General features: G+C 35.0%; 1 protein-coding gene and 1 long non-coding RNA gene across 2 annotated transcripts; one reads left to right on the top strand and one right to left on the bottom strand.

The window, feature by feature from the left end:
* Nucleotides 1-169: 169 nt before the first annotated feature.
* On the bottom strand, nucleotides 170-21,353 carry LOC109164602. The gene is made up of 3 exons (XR_002051429.1): nucleotides 21,240-21,353; nucleotides 4,236-4,239; nucleotides 170-181 (listed from the first exon to the last, which is right to left on the bottom strand). It is a non-coding gene; the product is annotated as an uncharacterized LOC109164602 (long non-coding RNA).
* On the top strand, nucleotides 17,273-19,373 carry LOC109164601 (gibberellin 2-beta-dioxygenase-like). Its single transcript, XM_019313119.1, has 3 exons — nucleotides 17,273-17,882; nucleotides 17,982-18,330; nucleotides 18,857-19,373. Exons 1-3 carry the CDS (start codon nucleotides 17,482-17,484, stop codon nucleotides 19,139-19,141), a joined length of 1,035 nt encoding a protein of 344 aa, XP_019168664.1. The 5' UTR covers nucleotides 17,273-17,481; the 3' UTR covers nucleotides 19,142-19,373.
* Nucleotides 21,354-21,603: the final 250 nt, after the last annotated feature.

The raw sequence follows: 21,603 nt of genomic DNA, 5'->3' as shown, positions 1-21,603 counted from the left end.
TGTAAATATTTGGATCCGAATCCACAGAATAATTTGCGGCTTCCAGTGGTTTGGTTTGCTGAATAAATATTATGGGAATAACAAGATGACTAATTTGTTGTTAATTTTTTTTTTATTTTTTTATAAAGTAGTCTTGTTTAATTTGTTATGTCACTTATGTGGACAATTTGAAAATGAAAAACTTTAGTGAATTAATGGAACCCTTATTCTCAAAAGTATATGGTAATATTTTCCATTGTTGCAGTAGGCGCTGGGCGCTAGTCGGGCGCCCTGGCAGCGCCTAGCGCCTAAGCGGCCTAGTCGGCGCCTAGGCGGAATCTAGGCGGCGCTAGGCGGTCGTGAAAAAAACAGTAGCAAACTTGCAATTTGACAATTTTAATGAGGCTGTTTTCAACATTCAATCAAATAACACATCCAAATAAATGACATAATGACAATTCATAAGTCATAACATCAAAAAAATATTAAAAAAAATAAAAACTCAAATGAAATACCCAAATACTTTAATCATCCAAAGATTGAAAGTATCAAACTAATCTACGAGTGTATATATGTCATATTATATGTATTTGTCATATAAATGGAAAAAATTAGCAAGGTCGAGTTGGTCGGGTTAACTCGACTAACTCGATAGAAATTGACGAGTTAACTCGGCGTAATCGTACGAGTTAGGCGCTAGGCGGCTGAATTAGGCGCTAGGCGGCCGATCTCCTAGGCGGGAGCCTAGGGCGGAAATCGCCACGGCCTATGGGCACCCAGCGCCTAGGCGCCGATTACTCGGTGCCTAGGCGGGATTTTTACAACCCTGATATTTTCAAGTTTAGTCTAAGTTCTAATTTATTTATATTTAAGCATTGTCACATTAAGTTCAATATTAATATTTTGGGTATGGTACCTTAAATTAAATATCGACCCAATATGCAAACGCCATCCATGCTTAAGAATTAAGCCCGCGGAACTAGGCCCAATCCAAAACAACCCAGCTCGGACCCAATTAGTCCATGTACTTCTTTTGGCAAATTATGCTGTGCATCCGTGCATGGTGCACACGGATGTAAAAACGTCATTGTTTTAACTAAAAACGCGCGTCCCACTTAAAAAAAAATTTATTTTCGATTCCCAGCAACAACATTATGTTGTTCATTCATTCTAGATTTTTAGTTCATTCATTCTGAATTTTTAGGTACGAAATTATGGATGCGTAGTTATGCAATTCTGGATTTATAGTTATGAAGTTATGGATGTGTAATTATGCATGGTGTAGTTATGCAATTCTAGATTTATAGTTATGAAGTTATGGATGTATAGTTATGCAATTCTGGATGTATAGTTATGAAATTATGGATGTGTAGTTATGCAATTCTAGATTTATAGTTATGAAGTTATGGATGTGTAGTTATGCAATTCTGGATGTATACTTATGAAGTTATAGATGTGTAGTTATGCATGCAATTCTGAATTTATAGTTTATGCAATTCTGGATGTATAGTTATGAAGTTATGGATGTGTAGTTATGCAATTCTGGATGTATAGTTATGAAGTTATAGATTTTTTTTTTTAAGTCGACGTCAAAACGACGTCATTTTTGCATCTGTGTGCACCATGCATGGTGCACACGGATGCGCAGCATAACGCTCCTTTTTTTTTTTTTTTTTTTAGGATATTAGTACAGGTACTTGAATCCTGCAAATTATGGCAATTTATATCGTGGACCATGATCCACATAGCATTGTAGACCCTAAATCAAAATGACGATGTTTTATGTTTAAAATTGAACAGATTATATAGTTTTTCCGTTTTTCATGTTTCTATACAATTACTAATCCATTCCAAGTACAAAATTCATACTTTTAATGTATAAAATTTCATAATGCAAGACACAAAGAACTCACAACACAAGACACATACATATGTTATATATTGACTTATTTTCAAATCTGATTTAGGTAAAGAATTTATGTTCTATAGGCATAAAATTTCACAACACAAGATATAAATTCACAACATAAGACACACAATTTGTTGTGTGTTACACAACTAGTAATTTGTTTTAGGTACATAATTGATATACTTAAGATACAGAATTTTATAACACAAGACACATACACATGCTTTATAGTTATAAAAAAAAAAACTGTAATGTGAATTCAACAACCAAACAATACCGGTCAAAAAGTAAATCGAAAACGACGTTGTATATGACCAGGGTTCACGATATAAGAATCCACAAATTATACCATGGACTAGTGTTTATCTTGTATTATAGACCTTGTTTCAAATGACATTCAAATTATGTGTAACATATACAAAACCCAAAATTTGATAATATTATCTAATGTATTTTACTTACCTTAAGAAACATACAAAATATGGTGAATGACATTTTTTTTTTTCAATCTCACAATTATTGTGAGATAGTTAATTGTTAAACATAGGTCAAATAGATCATCGAACTCCACCCCCTTTTCCCGCCTTCATCCCCAGGTTGGAGACGAAGAGGCGTCTTCAGGCTGCCTAGAGACGAATGCCTATGGAGGTGGGTGCGTTTTTTAAAACAATTTTTTTATTTAAAATTATTAAAATAAAATTTAATTTTTTTTTAATCAGGTAACCGCCATGTCAGCAATCAATGGGTAAACAAGTCACTTTTGGTTCAATTGCATGATTTTGCATTGTTCAGAGATCCAATTACATTTTTTTTTTTTTGAGTTCGATGACCTAATTATAGTTTCATATATAGTTCAATGACTTATTTGATCCTTATTCCATTTTTTGAAAAAAAAAAAAAACTTTGTCTTGTAAGTGTGATTGGGATTATTATTAGACTTTGCATTAATTTTAATTTGAATTATTTGGAAAATTTATTGAATTTAAACCCGCATTGAGTATTTAAGTTATTAATGTTGATTTAACTATAAAAGTATATGCATGCCAATAACCTTGGTCAAGTGACATGAAGTGACTTTCTTAAATGAGATCGAAGATTATGAGTTTGAACCTCAGTACACTAGTATTTGCATCTCGGCAAAATAGACTAAATTTAATTGAATTCTGATCCTATTTTATTTAGACTTTTGAAGTAACTACCCCAAGAATAACTTATCATAGGTACACATAGATTTGAATTTTGGGTGGTCTCAGATGTTACAATTGACCGATTGAGCATATGTACCTCTCCCAATTACACCAAAACTAATGGATAGGAATGGAAAAAATGGACGGATGAAAAGCACAGGGCCCCCCTTGTTGGCCAAAATTGGAAAAATCGCCTGAAAATCGTGAATCCAATTATATGATCCAGGCTCCATGCATCTGCAAATAGCAATAATGCATTTTTATTGCAATTTAATTTGCAACTCTTCTGATCTCCAACAAGACATATTTCTACCCTCTGCGTTCTTGTCTATCAGTACACAGAACCTCTCTAATCGTCTTCAATTCTGCTCCAAAGTACAAACATACATGCATGGTTATAATACACTGCTACTCCTTATCCATTATCTTCAATTGTCTGTCAACACTATGCATTCTTGTCGCACCAGGGGATGGACCACATTTGAGGGCCGGGTTTTATCATTTTCAATTTACTATTTGGAAGTCAGGTCATTTCAATCAAGTTAAAAAGTAGACAAAAGCCCTGAGAATGGTAGATGGCTGAATGAGTAGAGTATAATTATTATATTTAAAGATCATGAGTTTGAATTGATTCTTGTCAACAATGAGCTTGCCACACAGGATCTATCTTCCTGCTAGTGCGATTTTATATCTCGATCATGTGTAGTAAACTAGATTTACCCGAGTGCGATTCTTGCCAACATCCTCTCGGTTGAGCTCACTAGATGGGATCTTCCTAGTGCAATTTACATCTCATGTCAGTCATGTTGTGTAGTCAACTAGGTTTAAACGGTGCTCACAACCTCGGGCTAACACATTCTTGATCGAGTTTGTCAGATAGGATCTTCCTAGTGCAGTTTAAATCTCTTGTGTGGTAAACTGTGTTTACCTCGTGCACACACTCGAGCCAGCACCATCTCGATCGAGCTAGTGAGATAGGATATTCCTAGTGCAGTAAACTGAATTTAGCCCGTGCACACACTCATCCCAACACTCTCTAAGTCGATTTCATCAGATATGATCTTTGGTTTGCATCTCCTGTGTGGTAAACTGGGTTTGCTTGGTGATAAGATTGAATAATCTATGTATTTTCCTTATTAGGAAGAATAATTAGTAACTACTTATCTTTGAATAAACGTACATCTTTTGCTTAAAAACAAAAAAAAAAAAAACAAAAAAGAAAAAAACAAAAAACAAAAACAAAAAAAGAACAAAAAAAAAAAAAAAAAACAAAACAAAACAAAACAAAAACAAAAACAAAAACAGAAGAAAGAAAGCATAATTAGACATTTTTCAAATCAGGCAATAAATAAAATGTAGTGAAAAGTAGTAAAGAAGAGTCTAGGACGATTGTTTAATTTATCCTTGTAACTTACGCATCTTCATCTTCAACCAACTACAAGCTCTAAATATCTTTCATTTTCGATTTGAATCATGTCACAAAAGAGATAATAAGCTCACTCAATACGAAAGATACTATATATAATATATTTTTTTAAAAAAATAAAAACAGTTTTAAAAGTAATACCAAAATTATTAAACATTATTTACTTTTTCAATTTTGATTATGATATTTTAACCAAATGCCCCTCGGATTTTATGCATATCAGCATATGCATGGTATATATGAATATGTATTGTTTTGGTATATGCGAGAGGCGGTGGATATGGATTTATTGGAATTTAGGCAACTCTAGTGTCGGTTTGATTTCTAGTGTCGGTTTGATTTGATAGACAAATTAAATGAATTCAATTGTCTGGTGTCCTTAAAATTAAGTATGTGAATATGTATGTCTGTACTATGATGACATCTCGGTTACTATTTCAAATGAGTAGTTATGATGAGAGCTTAGAATTTTTGAACAAAAAATGTTTGAGAAAGTATATAACAAATATTATTTTGTAAAAAATAATGAATATTTATAAAATAAAATAAAAAGTATGTGGCATGCATGAATAACTAATTATGCACACCCATCATAAAGTTTATAAATAGAAACTACATGTAAATACTTGGCTGAGTCCATCACACAAAATTTTATAGTGTAATTTACTTTTCTTGTATGATTTAATTGTTGACTACAACAAAGGAATGATAGTTACCTAAGGTATATATTCACGAATAATAGCTACGGATTTCTATTATTACCTAATAATAAATAAAAAATACTTAACACCTACGCTTTTATTCTAATTTAATTTGTTGATTAATTTAACTAAAGTTTGACTTCAATTTTAATACTTAATAATTTTAAATTTTTTAATAAATATTTATATTATATATTTAATTACACTTTGGGGGTTAAAATTAAGTTTTTTCAAGAATTATCAATTTCTTTTGACAACGTTCAAAAGGGGGTCAGAATTCACTAAAAGCCTAAGCTTTTTCTCTGTTATAGGGGATACCCAATTACATCAAATGCTTTCACTGAGACTCGAACCTATCACCTCTCACATAGAGAAGTACGTGGTATCACTGGACTACATGGTCCTAAGTTTTGATGGGCTATGCATGCCCTTCACTTGTGCGGAATGTTTATACGGAGTATATATTATGGAAATTACTTGGTGTACTTCCATTTTAAACTCCCAAATTATACTTTCTCTCACACGCTCTTGATGTAGACACTTTTCTGTGGACCCACATGATGAAAATAACCAATCCTGATTTGTCACCTCATGGAGTATAAATGAGGGAGTATAATTTTGGGAGTCTATGTAGTAGAACTCATATATTATATGCTTAACATGCCCCATCAAGCTATGCACGATATATTATATGCTCAACACGCCCCATCACGTGTGCGAGTCGAGCTATGCACGATATATTATATGCTCAACACGCCCCATCACGTGTGCGCGTCGAGTTATATATGCACGATATATTATATGCTCAACACACCCCATCACGTTTGCGAGTCGAGCTATGCACGATATATTATATGCTCAACATGCCCCATCACGTGTGCGGACCGACGAGCTATGTTTATATATATTATATTATATGCTCAACACGACCCATCACATTGCGAGCCGATTATTTTTTATGGGTTTTAAACAACACTTGGACCTGGACCATAATCTCTTTTTTCTTTTTTATCGAGTGACGCGGAGATTCAAACCCTAACCTTTGACATGGCTCTGATACCAAATTGAAACATGTGTCCTATCTCAACTAAAAGCCTAAGCTTATAGTTGGATTGGATATTTATATTTATATATATTATATGCTCACCGGTCCGAATTTGCCGATCAGCTCATATGATGGTTGAAAAAAAAAAAATAGAAAAAGATCTTAAAATTTCATCTACTTGATTGGGTGGTTGAAAAAGTAAAACAAGAAATCACAAAAATTTGTCTCATCACTGTGAAAATGAGCAGGTCTCCATTAAACAACAAATCTTGAATTGCTTTAAGAATAAAATAATGGCGGTGAATATCGATGATCTTTTAAGATACAAGGAGAATAAAAGAAAAGAAGAAAAGAATTCTTGTGGATATAAAGATTGGTATTTTGTGAGACAGGAAAATGACTAGGATTCTAGCTAGGTAAAATATATGGTTTTGAGTGTATACATGCGATTAATAGTTTTTGACTTTTTTCTAGGGAAACGGTGAGAATGATATGTCCAAAGTTTCTAAAAGTAATTGGGAATATTCAAAGGCATTGGGGACAATATATTACAATGTATGTACCCGTTTTTTCCCCTTTATTTTTGTTTATTAAAATTGATAATTATATTAGTTTTAACAAATTTAAATTTAAATCATTATTTTCACATTTCACTTGGTAAAATTTTCACATAAAGCCTATTACTCTAGTTTAACATCATATATATAAATAAATAATGCAGGGTACATTTATCAATTTAAATTTATTATCGAGATAAAACATATTTTTTAATTTGATATTAAAGTCAGATCTATATGGAATAAACAGAGTGCGTGCGCACACACACACTCAATACGTGTGGCCTATCAAAAGTAATTGAACCGGACACACATTACATGTGGCCTATCAAAAGTAATCGAACCGGACACATGAGAGGCATGTTAAGCATCATATATATAAATAATAAATGTAAAGTCAATATATATTATTTTAAATTGTTAGTTGAGGCAGAACATATTTTTCAATTATTCAATTTGCCAAGTTTAAATTTATTAGATTTGTTTAGCATTGCTAATAGGGAAGAAGGTCAAATAAGTTCATACTTTACCCGAAAAGTCAATTAGCCTCCTAAACTTTTAAAAAGTGTAATTACACCCCTTTAACATGTTATATTGAGATAATGAAGTCCAAAAACCAATAAATGACATGCTATTATAGGTCATTAGGGTTCCGATATCAATTTTATCCATCTCCAGCGACAATCCGGTGGCTGACAACGCCGTCTACCAGAGAAGGCGACCGACCTTCTCCGGTGGAAGGCGACTCTGGTAGACAAATCGTCGCCGGCCGTCGGGTTATCACAAAAGATGGATAAAATAGATGCCGAAACCCTAATGACCTGTAATAGATAGTCATTTATCAATTTTTGGACTCTGTTGCCTCAATATAACACGTTAAAGAGTGTAATTGCACTTTTTAAAAGTTTAAATGCTAATTGGCTTTTCAGGTAAAGTTTAGGGGTTTATTTGACAATTTTTCCTTATTAATATGTATAAAAATATAAATGTATAATCAAACTATCAATTTAGACTTTTAGTTGAGATAGAACACATCTTTCAATTAATTTACTTAAATTGCATCAATCTCTCTCCTCTAGACTATATATGTTGTTGTTAGTACAGTGCATTCATTAATAATACACACACCCTTTTGATTGATCTCGTTAGTGTAATATAATCAACTCAATATTTAAGATCAGAATAGTATAGAATATAAGATTAGGTATTGTAAATATCGAATCTCAAATCTCTAAATGATAATATTTTTTTTATTACTTTCTCAAATTTGACTGTTAAATACTTAATTAAAATTCTTAAGTTTTTTTCTTACTTTACATCAGTACACATGCATCTCACACTCTTTGATTTCGATCTTCCTTAACTTTCTCTCTCGCTCCCCAAAATTTTACCATATTGTTCCTTCTCTTTCTTTCATCTCTATTTTCCCAATGGCTCGATATTAAGTTATCAAGTTGGCCAATTTGAAACAAGTTGTAGAAACAAATGGATTGAAACGTTTTCCATTTCCTTTTCTGGTCTTATCAGAATTTCATAATCTTTCTTATCAAATTATTTATAGAATCAACAATTTGTCGTTGGCCCCATGTCATAAACACGACATTTAGCACAACACATGGTGTAACTAGTATTGATTATATATTTATATTATATGACATTTAATTGTACTAATAATAATAACAAATGTGATGGGAGTATTTGACATGAAAGCAAGAATGGAAGGAGATGAAATGAAGGCACCATTTTGAGCGACCAAGTTGCCATAGAAGAGGGCCCCATCCAACACGCAGACAGGTAGCAAGGAATCCAGGAAAGCTAAGGAAGAACATATTTCAGTTATGGGCTTAATATATATTCCAGCTTTGGTTGATTTGATTGACAACGTTGGTGCTAAAAAGGGATGTGTTTGGTTATGCTCCAAATAAAGCAAAGCCGAAATGGCAATAAGGAGAATAGGTTCCCTCCACGGTGGTTTTGGGTTAATGTGTTTTTACAAAATTAATTATAGGCTTAAAGAAAGCGATCTAACCCGTCAGAGGATCAAAATCTTGAAGCCCTATTAAGAGTGACCAAAACTAGGCGTCATCCAATCGATACATATATGATTTTTCTAGCACACATATTATTTCAAGTCAATCAATAATTACTAAAGAAACTTATTTTGATCCACTTCAGCCCACATTTATCAAATCAAATAACATTGCAAATCTTGTATATACATAGAAAAATCAATATATAGAAGATAACTCCAATCAAGTTACTTGGACAATTGACTTGATAACTATAAATTTTCAAGTAGCTGGCTAGCTAGGTTCACACTAAGATAATCAATCATATAAATGTTGATCTTATCTAGCTTATTTTTTTAGAGAAAACAGAAAAAAAAACATTTTTTTTTAAAAAAAAAAAAAGAAGAAAAAAAGGAAGACCTAAGGATAGGTTTACATTTATGGAATATTAAGGCCGCATTTGGTGAGACGAAAAGAATAGAAAAAGAAAAAAAGAAATACGTAGGGAGATGAACATGCCAGAATTGAAATTTGATATATTTTATTGGATCAATAAATTAGAGCTAAGAATTTAAAATTCATTCTTTTTCTCATGTTTGGTTCAAACTATTAGAATATAATTAAATTTGTATGATAACAAATGTTTAATTATAATAAAATATTATCATGTAACATGTCACTCTAAACTTAGTTTATTATGGAGTATAAACAAATGTTCCCTTTTAATGAATCAATTGTTTATTTCTGAATTTTGTATTTTAAATTTCGCAATTATATGCTATTTATATTTTGTCATATAAAATAAATTCTTAGTTCCTTTTTTTTTTTTTTTTTTTTTTTGGGATAATGAGTAAACTTGCAACCATTATATGAGAGTATCCATTAAGAAGATTTTGTGAGTTGAGCTCGACGAATAAAGTGTTGGCAATAATCGACTCATAACTTTCTGATATGAAAAGCATGCTTCACTCCCTAGACTACCTTTTACGGGACTATTTCTATCTTATTGAAGCTATACGTGCATGAAGAACATGCCAGAATTGAATTTGCACCATTAAATATGTCTATAAATACACACATTGATTGTAATTTAGACTTTATGTTTACAAAGATCCTCGTATTTATATATAGTTATTTTTTACTACTACTAGATTAATATAGATTTGGCCTTGATCTTGCAATTGTATTAGCAATTACGTTTACCAAATGTCCTAAACAAGTTGCTTATTATTATTGTTATTATTATTATTATTAAAAGAGAAACAACATCAAGATAATTCACAACCCATTTGCCCTTCCACATGTTAATACCAACCGCAAAACGACTAGGGTCGTTGATAAGGTACAATAATTGAATTCTCCAATTTTAAATTATCAATGTTTTATTGAGAAGTGAAGACACAATTATTGAAAAGGCAGGGAATCAAAGTATAAATGGCATTGCCGTCCAAGAAAAATATTTCATGCAAATTATTCCTTAATTACGTCTCTCAAGCTCCTCTCACCTTGTTTTAATTAATTTAATTATCACTCATGCATGTACTCCCTCCTTAATTAGGTGATTAGATATTTAATTAATCATCTCCCCAACACTTTAGACCTAGCCGGCAACTAAACCCTTGATTCCGCTTGCATGTTTTCTTATTATTATATACTTTTCAAATCTTTCCAATCCAATAATTTTTTTTTCTTTTATTAGTTACAATAAATGTTGAATTTATTTTAATTTTCTAACCACATCAATACATTAGTCTTTTTTTTTTTTAATTTTAATTTTAATTTTTTTTTTCTTTTTGCATCCGAAGGAGGAGGATACCCTACATTAATCATTAACGGCCAAGAACAAATTAAATATCATACTAATTAGAGCGGTAAAAAAAGCTAAGCCCGTTGGGCCAACTCGCCCCACTACATAATAAAAGTAGGATGGATTCAAACTTTAGCAATTGTTATATCGTGCATCAATTGTGCGCCCTGATGCACGATATAATTTGACGGAGAGGCCCCTATATGGTGGGTTGTGGACCCAGCCTACCAATATTAATATTAATTTTTAAAAAAGTAATATTCTATTTATATTTCGGTGTTTGGAGTTTTAAACTTTATACTAATTTTATTTCAGATTATTCAACTTCATTAACTTTAAAACTTTATATTAATGTTTGTTTAAACTATTTAGACTATTTTATTGTTCAACTATTCACTTTTTATCAAGGATCTTGTGGTCCAATGGTACTAAGTTGAATTCTTACCTGGGAGGTTGTGAGTTGCTCCATCTCAACTAAAAGCCTAAGAGTTGGATTGCACATAAGCTCGCTTATCAGTTGGATCGGGTGACGTGACCTTTGGTCTGGCTCTGATACCAAATAAAAACATGTGCTCCATCTCAACTAAAAGCCTAAACTGATAGTTGGATTGCACATAAATGGTTATATACTCAACATATATGCCCACATTGACAGTAGTCAAACTAATGTCTCAGTGAGGTAGAAACCAGAACTATTGTTGAGACTTACCTCACTTTAAAAATAACTCTATTGATCTATGTTTCGAGGGCTTAAATTCCGTATATAAATTTAAAATATCGTTGAACATACAACATAAAAAATCAGCAAATGTCCATGGCCCTTTCCGTTGCCCACAAATCCCACTTCTTGCGCACAGGCCATAGCGGTTCGGGAGGCTCTCTCATGGCTGAGGAATCAAGGCTACGCGAATGTTTGAGTTCAATCTGATTGTCTAGTTTTTTTTTGCTCTAGAGTATTCTAGTTTAGTTCATTCTTATGTTGGTCCAATTATTCATTCCTGTACTCAGTTAATTAGTTCTATTCCGGGCTGCGTAGTCTAATTTATTCGTAGGAACGATAATCAGGTTGTCCATGCATTGACTAAGGCCGTGAAAACTAACTATTCTTATTCGGAGTGATAGGATGTTCCACCTCGATTCTTGATTTTTAATACAACTTTCTTCTTGGTTAAAAAAAATCAACAAATATATAATCTCATTATCAAATTAAAATTTTAATGAAATAAAACACATCTTTCAATTTAAGAATGTGAATTTTAATTGCCGGATCAAAAAGTCGATCATCTGGCATGGACAGAAGAAAAATAATAATAAGTTGACCATGGTAGTTGATTAAAAATGCAGTGCACCAAGTTGACTTGACCAAGCCCATGCCATGTGCAATTCGTTTGTTTTCCGACCATTTGTCACTATGCATATGTTCTTTTTCACCTAGGGAACAACTTATAATTATATGTGCCATCCTATCAAGTATTCCTATACCACACGGACGGCATTATTCTATGCACAAAAAAAAAATTAGTAAAGTGAAAATAAAGTTTATTTACTAGCCTAGATAAAAGAAAACTAAAAAAGCTAATTTTACTTTATTTTGACCCCTGCAGACTAAATAATTTCTCAATATTTTTTGGGGAATTAAAAAATAATTGGTATTGTAAGATATATGGTTGAGGCCTCAACTTGGACTATGACTAATCTTTCTTAGCTTCCATCTTTTAGATTGATGATGATAACTTAAAAAACCTATGCCTAATAGACAAATTGTTTTTGCCCATTCTCAATTATTAGACTCAACATTTTTCCATTTCTTTGATGTGGATCTAGGATGATGGGAGGGATGTGATTTGAAACATTCAAACTTTGAGTATCAACTTGGTCGTTGAATTCACCTTAGTTAAGTGCATAATTGTTGAATATGTATGGCCAGTCAATGTAACCGATGAGTATATGCATGTTATGAATAGTATGACGTATTATCGCTCATACGTGTCTAAATAACGCCATCTTTCTAATGATTAACCACTCAGTTTATTTTGGTTGAGTGTGCATAGTTGAATGGGTATTATGACCCGTCAATGTAACTGGCAAGTATATGTACATATATAGTGTCACATGATGCACATAGAATAATTTTTTTTGGTTTTTTTTTTTAATCATGTTTCCTTCTTTTCTAATGTAATAGAGTCAACATATCATTTGAAATTTCACCCATTATTTTAATGACCATATACAATGCATCAAAGAATATTCCAATTTCTCAAATTAAAGAAATAACAATTTCTTTTTATAAAAAAATATAGGCTATCATGTTTATATTCCATGATTAAATATCAACGGAAGCATTAATGTTAGTTACATGTGTCCCCACCTCACCGTTTTGAAGAATCTGATCTCAAACAAATTCCTACCTTCCTGGTAATATTATTATTCCAAAAGGCATACTGAACATGAACCATAGAGGCTAGACCGGTGCTCACTGCGCACAAGAAGCCCCCCTCACTTTGAGAGGTTGCTCCCACACTGCCGCTGGTGAAACTCAATCCCTGGTCATTATTCTAAAATTTCACCTCTATGACCAGTTGAGCTACCCATGCGGGCTTCCTGGTAATATTATTACTTCAATAAATTGGTGGGTTTCCTGTGAATTAGTCTTCTGATTAATTAATGCAATTTTCGTCCACTTTATTTGACAAATTGAGAAATTAAAAAAAAAAAGTCATTTTAGATAATTGAGGGATAAAAAATTGTGACACTATAATTAAAGGATGACATGTGTTATTTTATTATAATTCAAGGATTAAAAGAGTCATTTTTCATTTATTTTCTTATGGTTACGTACTTTACGTGATTGTGCGTGCAAATCAGATGGTGTTAATTTCACTCTCCTAACTGATTGTGCATGCAAATCACATACGCGAGGAGATCAAATGGAGTTAATTTCACCCTCCCAATCAATTTTTTGCATGCAAATTACGTACACGAGGAGATCATATGGTGTTAATTTCACTTTCCCAACATTTTGTGCGTGTAAAATGTGTACGAGTGGAGATCAGGTGGTGTTAATTTCAACCATTTTTGCGTGCAAATCACATGCGCGAGGAGATCAGATGGTGTTACCGTGTTAACTTCACCCTCCCAACCATTTTTGCGTGAAACTACGTAAACGAGGAGATCATATGGTGTTTAACTGTTAATTTCACATCTCAACAATTTTTGTGTGCAAATTACATACAAGAGAAAATTAGATGGTGTTAATTTTATTAGCAATATTATTATTTGTATTATTAGTTTGACTAGTCTTTATGTTAGACTAGTTATTTATGGCTTTCCTAATTCATAGGATTAGTTTACGCTGATGTATTTAGGAAATAGTTCTGTAATCTCTATTCTATTGGAATTGAAACTGTGATCCCTTATCTCATCTGGTATCGAGCTGGGTCAGTTTCTCTCTCCTTTCTACACTTTTCGATCGTATTCCGATCGCAGCTCCTCCCCCAAAACTCGCCGGTACACTATGTCTACCAATTCCTCCGAACACACAGTGTCGGCCGGCGACCCTTCCCTCCCCAACCCCACCGGAAATTCCCTATCAGGAGCGCACCACTTTGTGTCAATTAAGTTGACATACCGCAACTTCTTATTTTGGCGTACGCAACTGGTGCCCTTCCTCCGTGGCCAAGAACTGCTTGGATACGTCAATGGTGAGACACCATGCCCACCACCAACCATTCCCGCTGCCCCGACCTCCGGCGAGTCCACGTCCGCCGCGACTACAGCCGCACCGGTTCCGAACCCGGAATACCCCTATCCACGCCCTTACAATCGGCACAAGATAGAGTATCGCTCTGCCCCGTGTGTCTTCTTAGGTTACCCTACCAGCTTTAGAGGTTATAGATGCATGAATCTAACAAGTGGAAAGATCAACATTTGTCGCCATGTGCGTTTTGACGAGTCAATTTTCCCTTTTTCAGACACAACAGGCAGTAATCAGGATCAATCGGCTTCTACAGTCGTCCCATGGGCCGTTGGGCCAATTGTGACACATAACTCTTTGCCCGGTAACATAACTGAAGTTGCTCCCATTCAGTCAGACAGCCAGGCACCCTTAGCTAGGGAATCACCGCCATTGGCAATAGAAGGGCCGGTTCAGACTAGGACCGAGCCACCTCGAGCTCGAACCCGGAAGCCCCGCGGTCAGTTAGCTACCCAAGCACATGTCATGCGTCTCCGGCACCAAACACGGGGCACCGGTGAGCAATTTCAGGCTCTCGCTGCAACCGTAGATCCAACTTGTTATTCACAGGCGGTAGGGCATCCGCAATGGCGGGATGCTATGGACCAAGAGTTCAACGCCCTGGTTCACAATGATACTTGGACACTTGTGCCTGCGGAGCCACATATGAACGTGGTAGGGTGCAAGTGGGTTTTTCGTACCAAACGGAATGCGGACGGCTCAGTCGAGCGGTATAAGGCGCGTCTCGTGGCAAAGGGGTTTAACCAAGTAGCTGGTGAAGACTTCTTTGACACTTTCAGTCCTGTAGTCAAGCCGACCACTGTTCGACTTCTGTTCTCTCTCGCAGTATCACGAGACTGGACTATGCGGCAATTAGATGTACACAACGCCTTCTTGAATGGGTGTCTAGCAGAGACGGTGTACATGAAGCAACCACCGGGATATGAAGATCCGACACACCCAGATCATGTGTGTCATCTTCAGCGGTCGCTATATGGTGTACACAACGCCTTCTTGAATGGGTGTCTAGCAGAGACGGTGTACATGAAGCAACCACCGGGATATGAAGATCCGACACACCCAGATCATGTGTGTCATCTTCAGCGGTCGCTATATGGTCTTAAACAAGCCCCCTTGGGCTTGGTTTAAGCGTTTACATGATTTTTTGATTTCTGCAGGTTTTTCATCCTCAAAACACAGACGTGTCTCTGTTTCATTACTCCGCGGGTTCGTCACGTGTATATCTGCTAGTTTATGTCGACGACATAATCATGATGAGGAACGATTCCGTGCTTATTTCAGAGTTATTGCAACGCCTGTCGAACACTTTCAAAATTCGGGATCTGGGCACGCCCAGTTTCTTTCTTGGGATCGAAACTTTGAAAGATAAAACAAGGTTATTACTATCTCAGCACCGATACATGAAAGACATTCTCAACCGAGCTGGGATGTCAGATTGCAAACCGCTAGCCACACCCGCCGCCGTCTCTCAACCAGTCACACCGGATATTCAAATGTATGACAACCCGATGCAGTATCGGCGTTTGGTTGGGGCGCTTCAGTACTTGACGATCACACGGCCTGACTTGGCTTTCTCCGTTAATCGCCTTTGTCAGTTTATGCATTCACCAACCAACGACCACTGGGTTCTATTAAAACGCGTTCTTCGGTACATCAAGGGCACCATTACTCATGGCCTACGTCTCACCACTTCCGCTGCGACCACTATTCATAGGTTTTCTGATTCGGACTGGGCTGGGTGCCCGATTGACAGAAAGAGCACCAGCGGGTATGCAGTGTTCCTGGGTGATAATCTTATATCCTGGTTGTCAAGGAAGCAACGGACTGTTGCGCGGTCCTCGACTGAAGCTGAATACAAAGCCCTCGCCGATGTATCAGCTGAGGTCACCTGGGTAGTTTCTCTTCTCCGTGAGCTGGGTTTACACACTGGCGAGCCGTCCACACTCTGGTGCGACAACCTAGGTGCTACCTATTTGTGTGCCAATCCGGTCTTCCATGCTATGACTAAGCATGTGGAAATTGATTTCCACTTCGTTCGGGACAAGGTGGCTTCAGGTGACTTGGTTGTCAACTTCGTCTCCACGAAGGATCAGCTCGCGGATATCTTCACTAAACCGTTGCCGGGTCCCCGGTTTGCAGCTCTGCGTGACAAGCTCAACATTGTAGCCCACCACTCTTGAGCTTGAGGGGGTGTATTAGCAATATTATTATTTGTATTATTAGTTTGACTACTCTTTATGTTAGACTAGTTATTTATGGCTTTCCTAATTCATAGGATTAGTTTACGCTGATGTATTTAGGAGATAGTTCTGTAATCTCTATTCTATTGGAATTGAAACTGTGATCTCTTATCTCATCAATTTCACCCTCCCAATAGTTTTTGCATGCATGCAAATTATGTACGTTACACACCCCTCCTCCCCCCCCCCCCCTAGTAGTTTTTCTATGAGAGCGTGTTAATTCTTTTTGGCTAATTTCATCAACATAAAATACATGGTGAAAATTACGTTACAAATGCACACAGAAGAAATGATGCTAACTTCATCCTCTCAAAAGTTTTTGTGTAAAAATGAATTAAATCTTTTTTATCAACTTCATCAGTATAGGATACATGGTGAAAATTACGTTACAAATATACACAAAAAAAAAATGATACTAACTTCATCCTCTAAAAAAAATTGTATGAAAATGAGTTAAATCTTTTTTTTCAACTCCATCAACATTGCACACATGGTGGTACAAAAGTGATTAGTGTCATATTCAAAGTGACGTGGATACTTAACTTGGTAGGTATTAAAAAAATATAAAAAATTCCGATTATATAAAAGTTTTTTCTTTTTTAATTGTGAAAAATTCCACCCTCGATAGTATAAATTGCCAAGCAGATACACTATGACTATGCCAGATGGCTTCTTCTCACTATAGTTTCTAACGCCTCTTAGCTCTCTCATGCATTACCATTTGTCCATTTAAACTCCGTACCGTTTCCTTCTCAAACTTCATCGACAGTTTCCGGAAACTCTTCTTTGTTAGTTCCAAAAACCCAATCTTAAAATCCGCTAAGAAATTAAACTAAAACGTTGTTGCCCTCTGTTTTTCTGGTAGCCATGGTGGTTTTGTCTCAGCCAATTCTTGAGGATTTCTCGCTGGTCAAAGCGTGCAAATCCAACACGGCGGCGTTCGGCGGGATTCCGGTGATAGATCTTCTTGACCCGGAGGCTAAAACCCAGATTGTGAAGGCTTGCCAGGAGTTTGGGTTCTTCAAGGTGGTCAACCATGGAGTTCCCATGGAGGCCATGGCGAAATTGGAAAGTGAAGCTGTGAAATTCTTTGGTTTGCCCCAGCATGAGAAGGATAAAGCTGGGCCCCCTACCCCCTACGGGTATGGGAATAGGAGGATTGGGTCCAATGGCGATGTGGGTTGGATTGAGTACCTCCTCTTCACCACCAACCCTCAACTCATTTCCCAGAAACCCATTACCATTCCTGGCAATTCTGAGCTTTTTTGGTAAGTTTTCAGTTTTCAAATTAAAAGTTTCTGTTACGAGCTATAGCTTTTGGCATAGTGGTAAGCGTTTGATACTAAAATTTGTGGGTTTGTTTGTAGGGGGCTTGTGAATGAGTATACTGGGGCTGTGAAGAACATGGCGTGTGAGTTACTGGAGATGATGGCTGAGGGGTTGAAGATTGGGCCAAAAAATGTGCTGAGCAAGCTGATCAGGGATGAGAAAAGTGATTGTTGCTTCAGGGTAAACCACTATCCACCATGCCCAGATTTCCAAGCATTGAGTGGCAGAAATCTGATTGGTTTTGGAGAGCACACAGACCCACAAGTGATCTCTGTTGTCAGGTCCAATGACACCACAGGCCTGCAAATCTCCCTCAAAGATGGCACTTGGGTCTCGGTCCCCCCTGACCAGTACTCTTTCTTCATCAATGTTGGTGATTCCCTCCAGGTAACTATTGATTTGGTAACCATAGGTTTACAATCTTCTCCTCATAACAGGAGCGACCTATTAGTCTTTTTAGTTTGAGTCAGTCAGTTATAATAGTTTAAGCTGGTTTATCTTTTTGTGGTCATTTGTCAGTTAGGATCACAAGTTAAGATTTATCCAGTACATATTCTCAAATAATGGTTGCTGGTTTAACTTTTTGTACATAGTCCTTTGTCAGTTAGGTTCACAAGTCACTGATTTGGTAACCACTAGGTTACTGCTTCCACCTCCTAACCAGAGCAGTCTATTAGCCTTTTTGATTTGAATAAGTCCGTTATGATAATCTAGGTTAGTTTATCTTTTTGTATCGGCAAAGGTTACGATATCTAGGACACATCCTCAAATAATGACTGTTGTAGCTGAGTTAACTTTTTATGGTCCTTTTATTAGTTAGTCACTAATTTGAATTTATTCAGTACATATTTTCGAATAGTGACTGTGAATTTTCTGGTCGTCAAAAAATTTCTGACAAGCCTGATTTTGGCAGGTGATGACTAATGGGAGGTTCAGGAGTGTGAAGCACAGGGTGCTGGCAGACAGCCTGAAGGCCAGGGTGTCCATGATATACTTTGGAGGTCCACCTTTGAATGCAAAGATTGCAGCTTTATCTTCCCTTATGGAAGAAGGGGAAGAGAGCCTCTACAATGAATTCACATGGCATGAATACAAGAAATCTGCTTACAAGACAAAGTTGGCTGACAACAGGCTTTCCCTGTTTGAGAAGAAGAACAATCCTCCACTGCATTGTAATAACCCAACTTCTGTTAATTAGAAAACATGTAAAACTTTTTAGATTTCGCTATATATCTATATATATGCAGGGGGGATTTCCAGATTTTTCTGGGAATTTTTACCCCATACCCTGTCTGCAAGACATGGCTAGTTATGTAAAAGCTATCGACCATGTATATAGGTATTTCGGTTCCTATGTACTATATAATACATAGTATTGTATTTAGTAAAACCCAAAGAAGATTATAGTTATTTTTCGTTTTTCTTTTTTACTTATTAAGTTTGGGCTTGAGAGTGGGATTTAGCTAATTTTATATAGCTTGAGTAGTAACAGCGTTGTAAATATATAAGCAGTTTATATTTTTAGTTGTAACATATCACTACATATCTTTTAATTTGATAAGATCTATACGAAAAGTCATGGGTTCAGCGTAAGAAATTATTATAAGAAATAAAATAACACGATCGTTAAGCAATATATCTATGACTAGCTCAATTGATGGGGGATAGATTATGGAATAATGTCGTAAGATGTGACAGTAGAAATTACACCCAATTAAATGCCGTGGTTGACTTGTAAACACTATGCATTGGTCCTCTAACTTAAAAGGATAATCCCATCAAAAACTCTCTTCTCATGACTATTAATACAAACAATTACAAAATAATTGCTTTTCAATTACGAAAAAGTGGTTTAAAAAAAATAAAAAATTATCATTTTGATCTCTCAATTGTTTCCTAATTGTCAATGTAGTCTCTAGTTTTCAATTTTAACTAATTTGATAATCGAATTGTTTAAAATTTTGTCAATTAAACCCTTCCAAGGGACCAAAATGATAATTTTTTCATTTTTAAAATTTCATCAATTTGATCATCGGAGAGTTAATTGACAAAATTTTAAATTATGTGAGAATCAAATTAGTCGAAATTGAAAAGTATAAATTACATTGACAGTTAGAAAACAATTGAGTACTCAAAATAATGATTTTAAAAAAAACAAGGACATGCATTGAGAAAGTATATGAACAGATACTACATTGTAGTAGAGTCAGTAACATTCAAAAAAAAAAAAAAAAAAAAAAAAAAACTCTATTGAGTTTTTTTAATTAATTCCAATTGGGTTGCTTCTTTTTAGGTGTACTAACCAGTTACTACTGTACTTCACCTGTAAGCATAGTACATCGCAACATTTGGCACTGCCGAATTCATGTTGATTACTATAATGTTCTATTGAGTTTTAATAAAAAGAAATTATATAATATATATTTTTACACGGTATTTTTGTCGCAACTAATTAATAATAATTTATGAAAAAGGACAGAAATGACAAAATAATTATACTAATAGTGGGAAACTAATTAGTCCATGTCAATGGTGTGTCTCCACCTTTCTTATACTACACTCATTGAGAAGTCAAAATCTTTGGAGTTTAAGTTGACCATCCAATCCCTGTCCCAATCCGACATACTGTCTCTGACTTCAACATTCTATTTTGCATTCATCAACTCAGTCTTGATTGCGACTGCGGCCTCCTTTTCTGAAGGTTTAACGTTTAATTTGTATACCTTAATATATTGTTCTAATTTAGGATTCTTAATAAAGTTTTAATTTGTGTTTTAATTTAGGATTCTTAATAAAGTTTTAATTTGCAGAGCATGTAGGTTTATATATGATCTTATAGTTTACTCTTTCCTTAATCAACAGTTATGGTTTGGTATAGCCAATAACTAACAGTCCGTTTGGTTCAATTCGCTGGAAAATATTTGAAGGAAAATGGATTTGAAATTCCATGGAAAATAAATTCCAAGAAACTTGATTCAATTGTTTGGTTAGTGAAAAAGAAATTACTGGGAATATAGATTCCATTGTTTGGTTGGGTTTAGAAAGATAAGGAATAATGAATCTAAAGACCAATATGTCCTTAAAAAGATGAATGCATAAATAGGTGCCTATGTAATTAAAAAACTTTCATAAGGGTAAAATGGTACACTCATGTTATTTTTCTTCCCAATCCATGTGGAAAACAAAATCCCACCCCTTTGCAAAGAATTCATTTTCCTTAAGGGGGTGTTTGGTTGGATGGAAATCAAATTCCATGGAAAAGATTTTCCATGAAATGTAGGAAAATGTTGTTTTACCTTGTTTGGTTGGATGGAAAATCTTTTCCATGAGAATTTGACTTCCCAAAGGTGAAGGAAAAGAAAATCCTACCTAAACATTGGTATTTTGTTTTCCAAAGGAGTTGGGAAGAAAATATAGTACTATTAGACTATTTTGCCCTCATCAAAATTTATTAACTACACAGTATAAATTATTGTTAAGGGCATATTGGTCTTTATATTCATAATTTCTTACTATTCCAAACCCAACCAAACAATGAAATTCATATTCCCAGTAATTTCTTTTTCACTAACCAAACAATGGAATCTATTTTCCTGGTAATTTGTTTTTCATGAAATTTGAATTCCATTTCCCTTCAAATATTTTCCAGCGAACCAAACG

The sequence above is a fragment of the Ipomoea nil genome, unplaced genomic scaffold (assembly GCF_001879475.1).
Source record: "Ipomoea nil cultivar Tokyo-kokei standard unplaced genomic scaffold, Asagao_1.1 scaffold3069, whole genome shotgun sequence".
Lineage (NCBI taxonomy): Eukaryota > Viridiplantae > Streptophyta > Magnoliopsida > Solanales > Convolvulaceae > Ipomoea > Ipomoea nil.
This window is presented reverse-complemented; position numbering and strand designations above follow the sequence as displayed.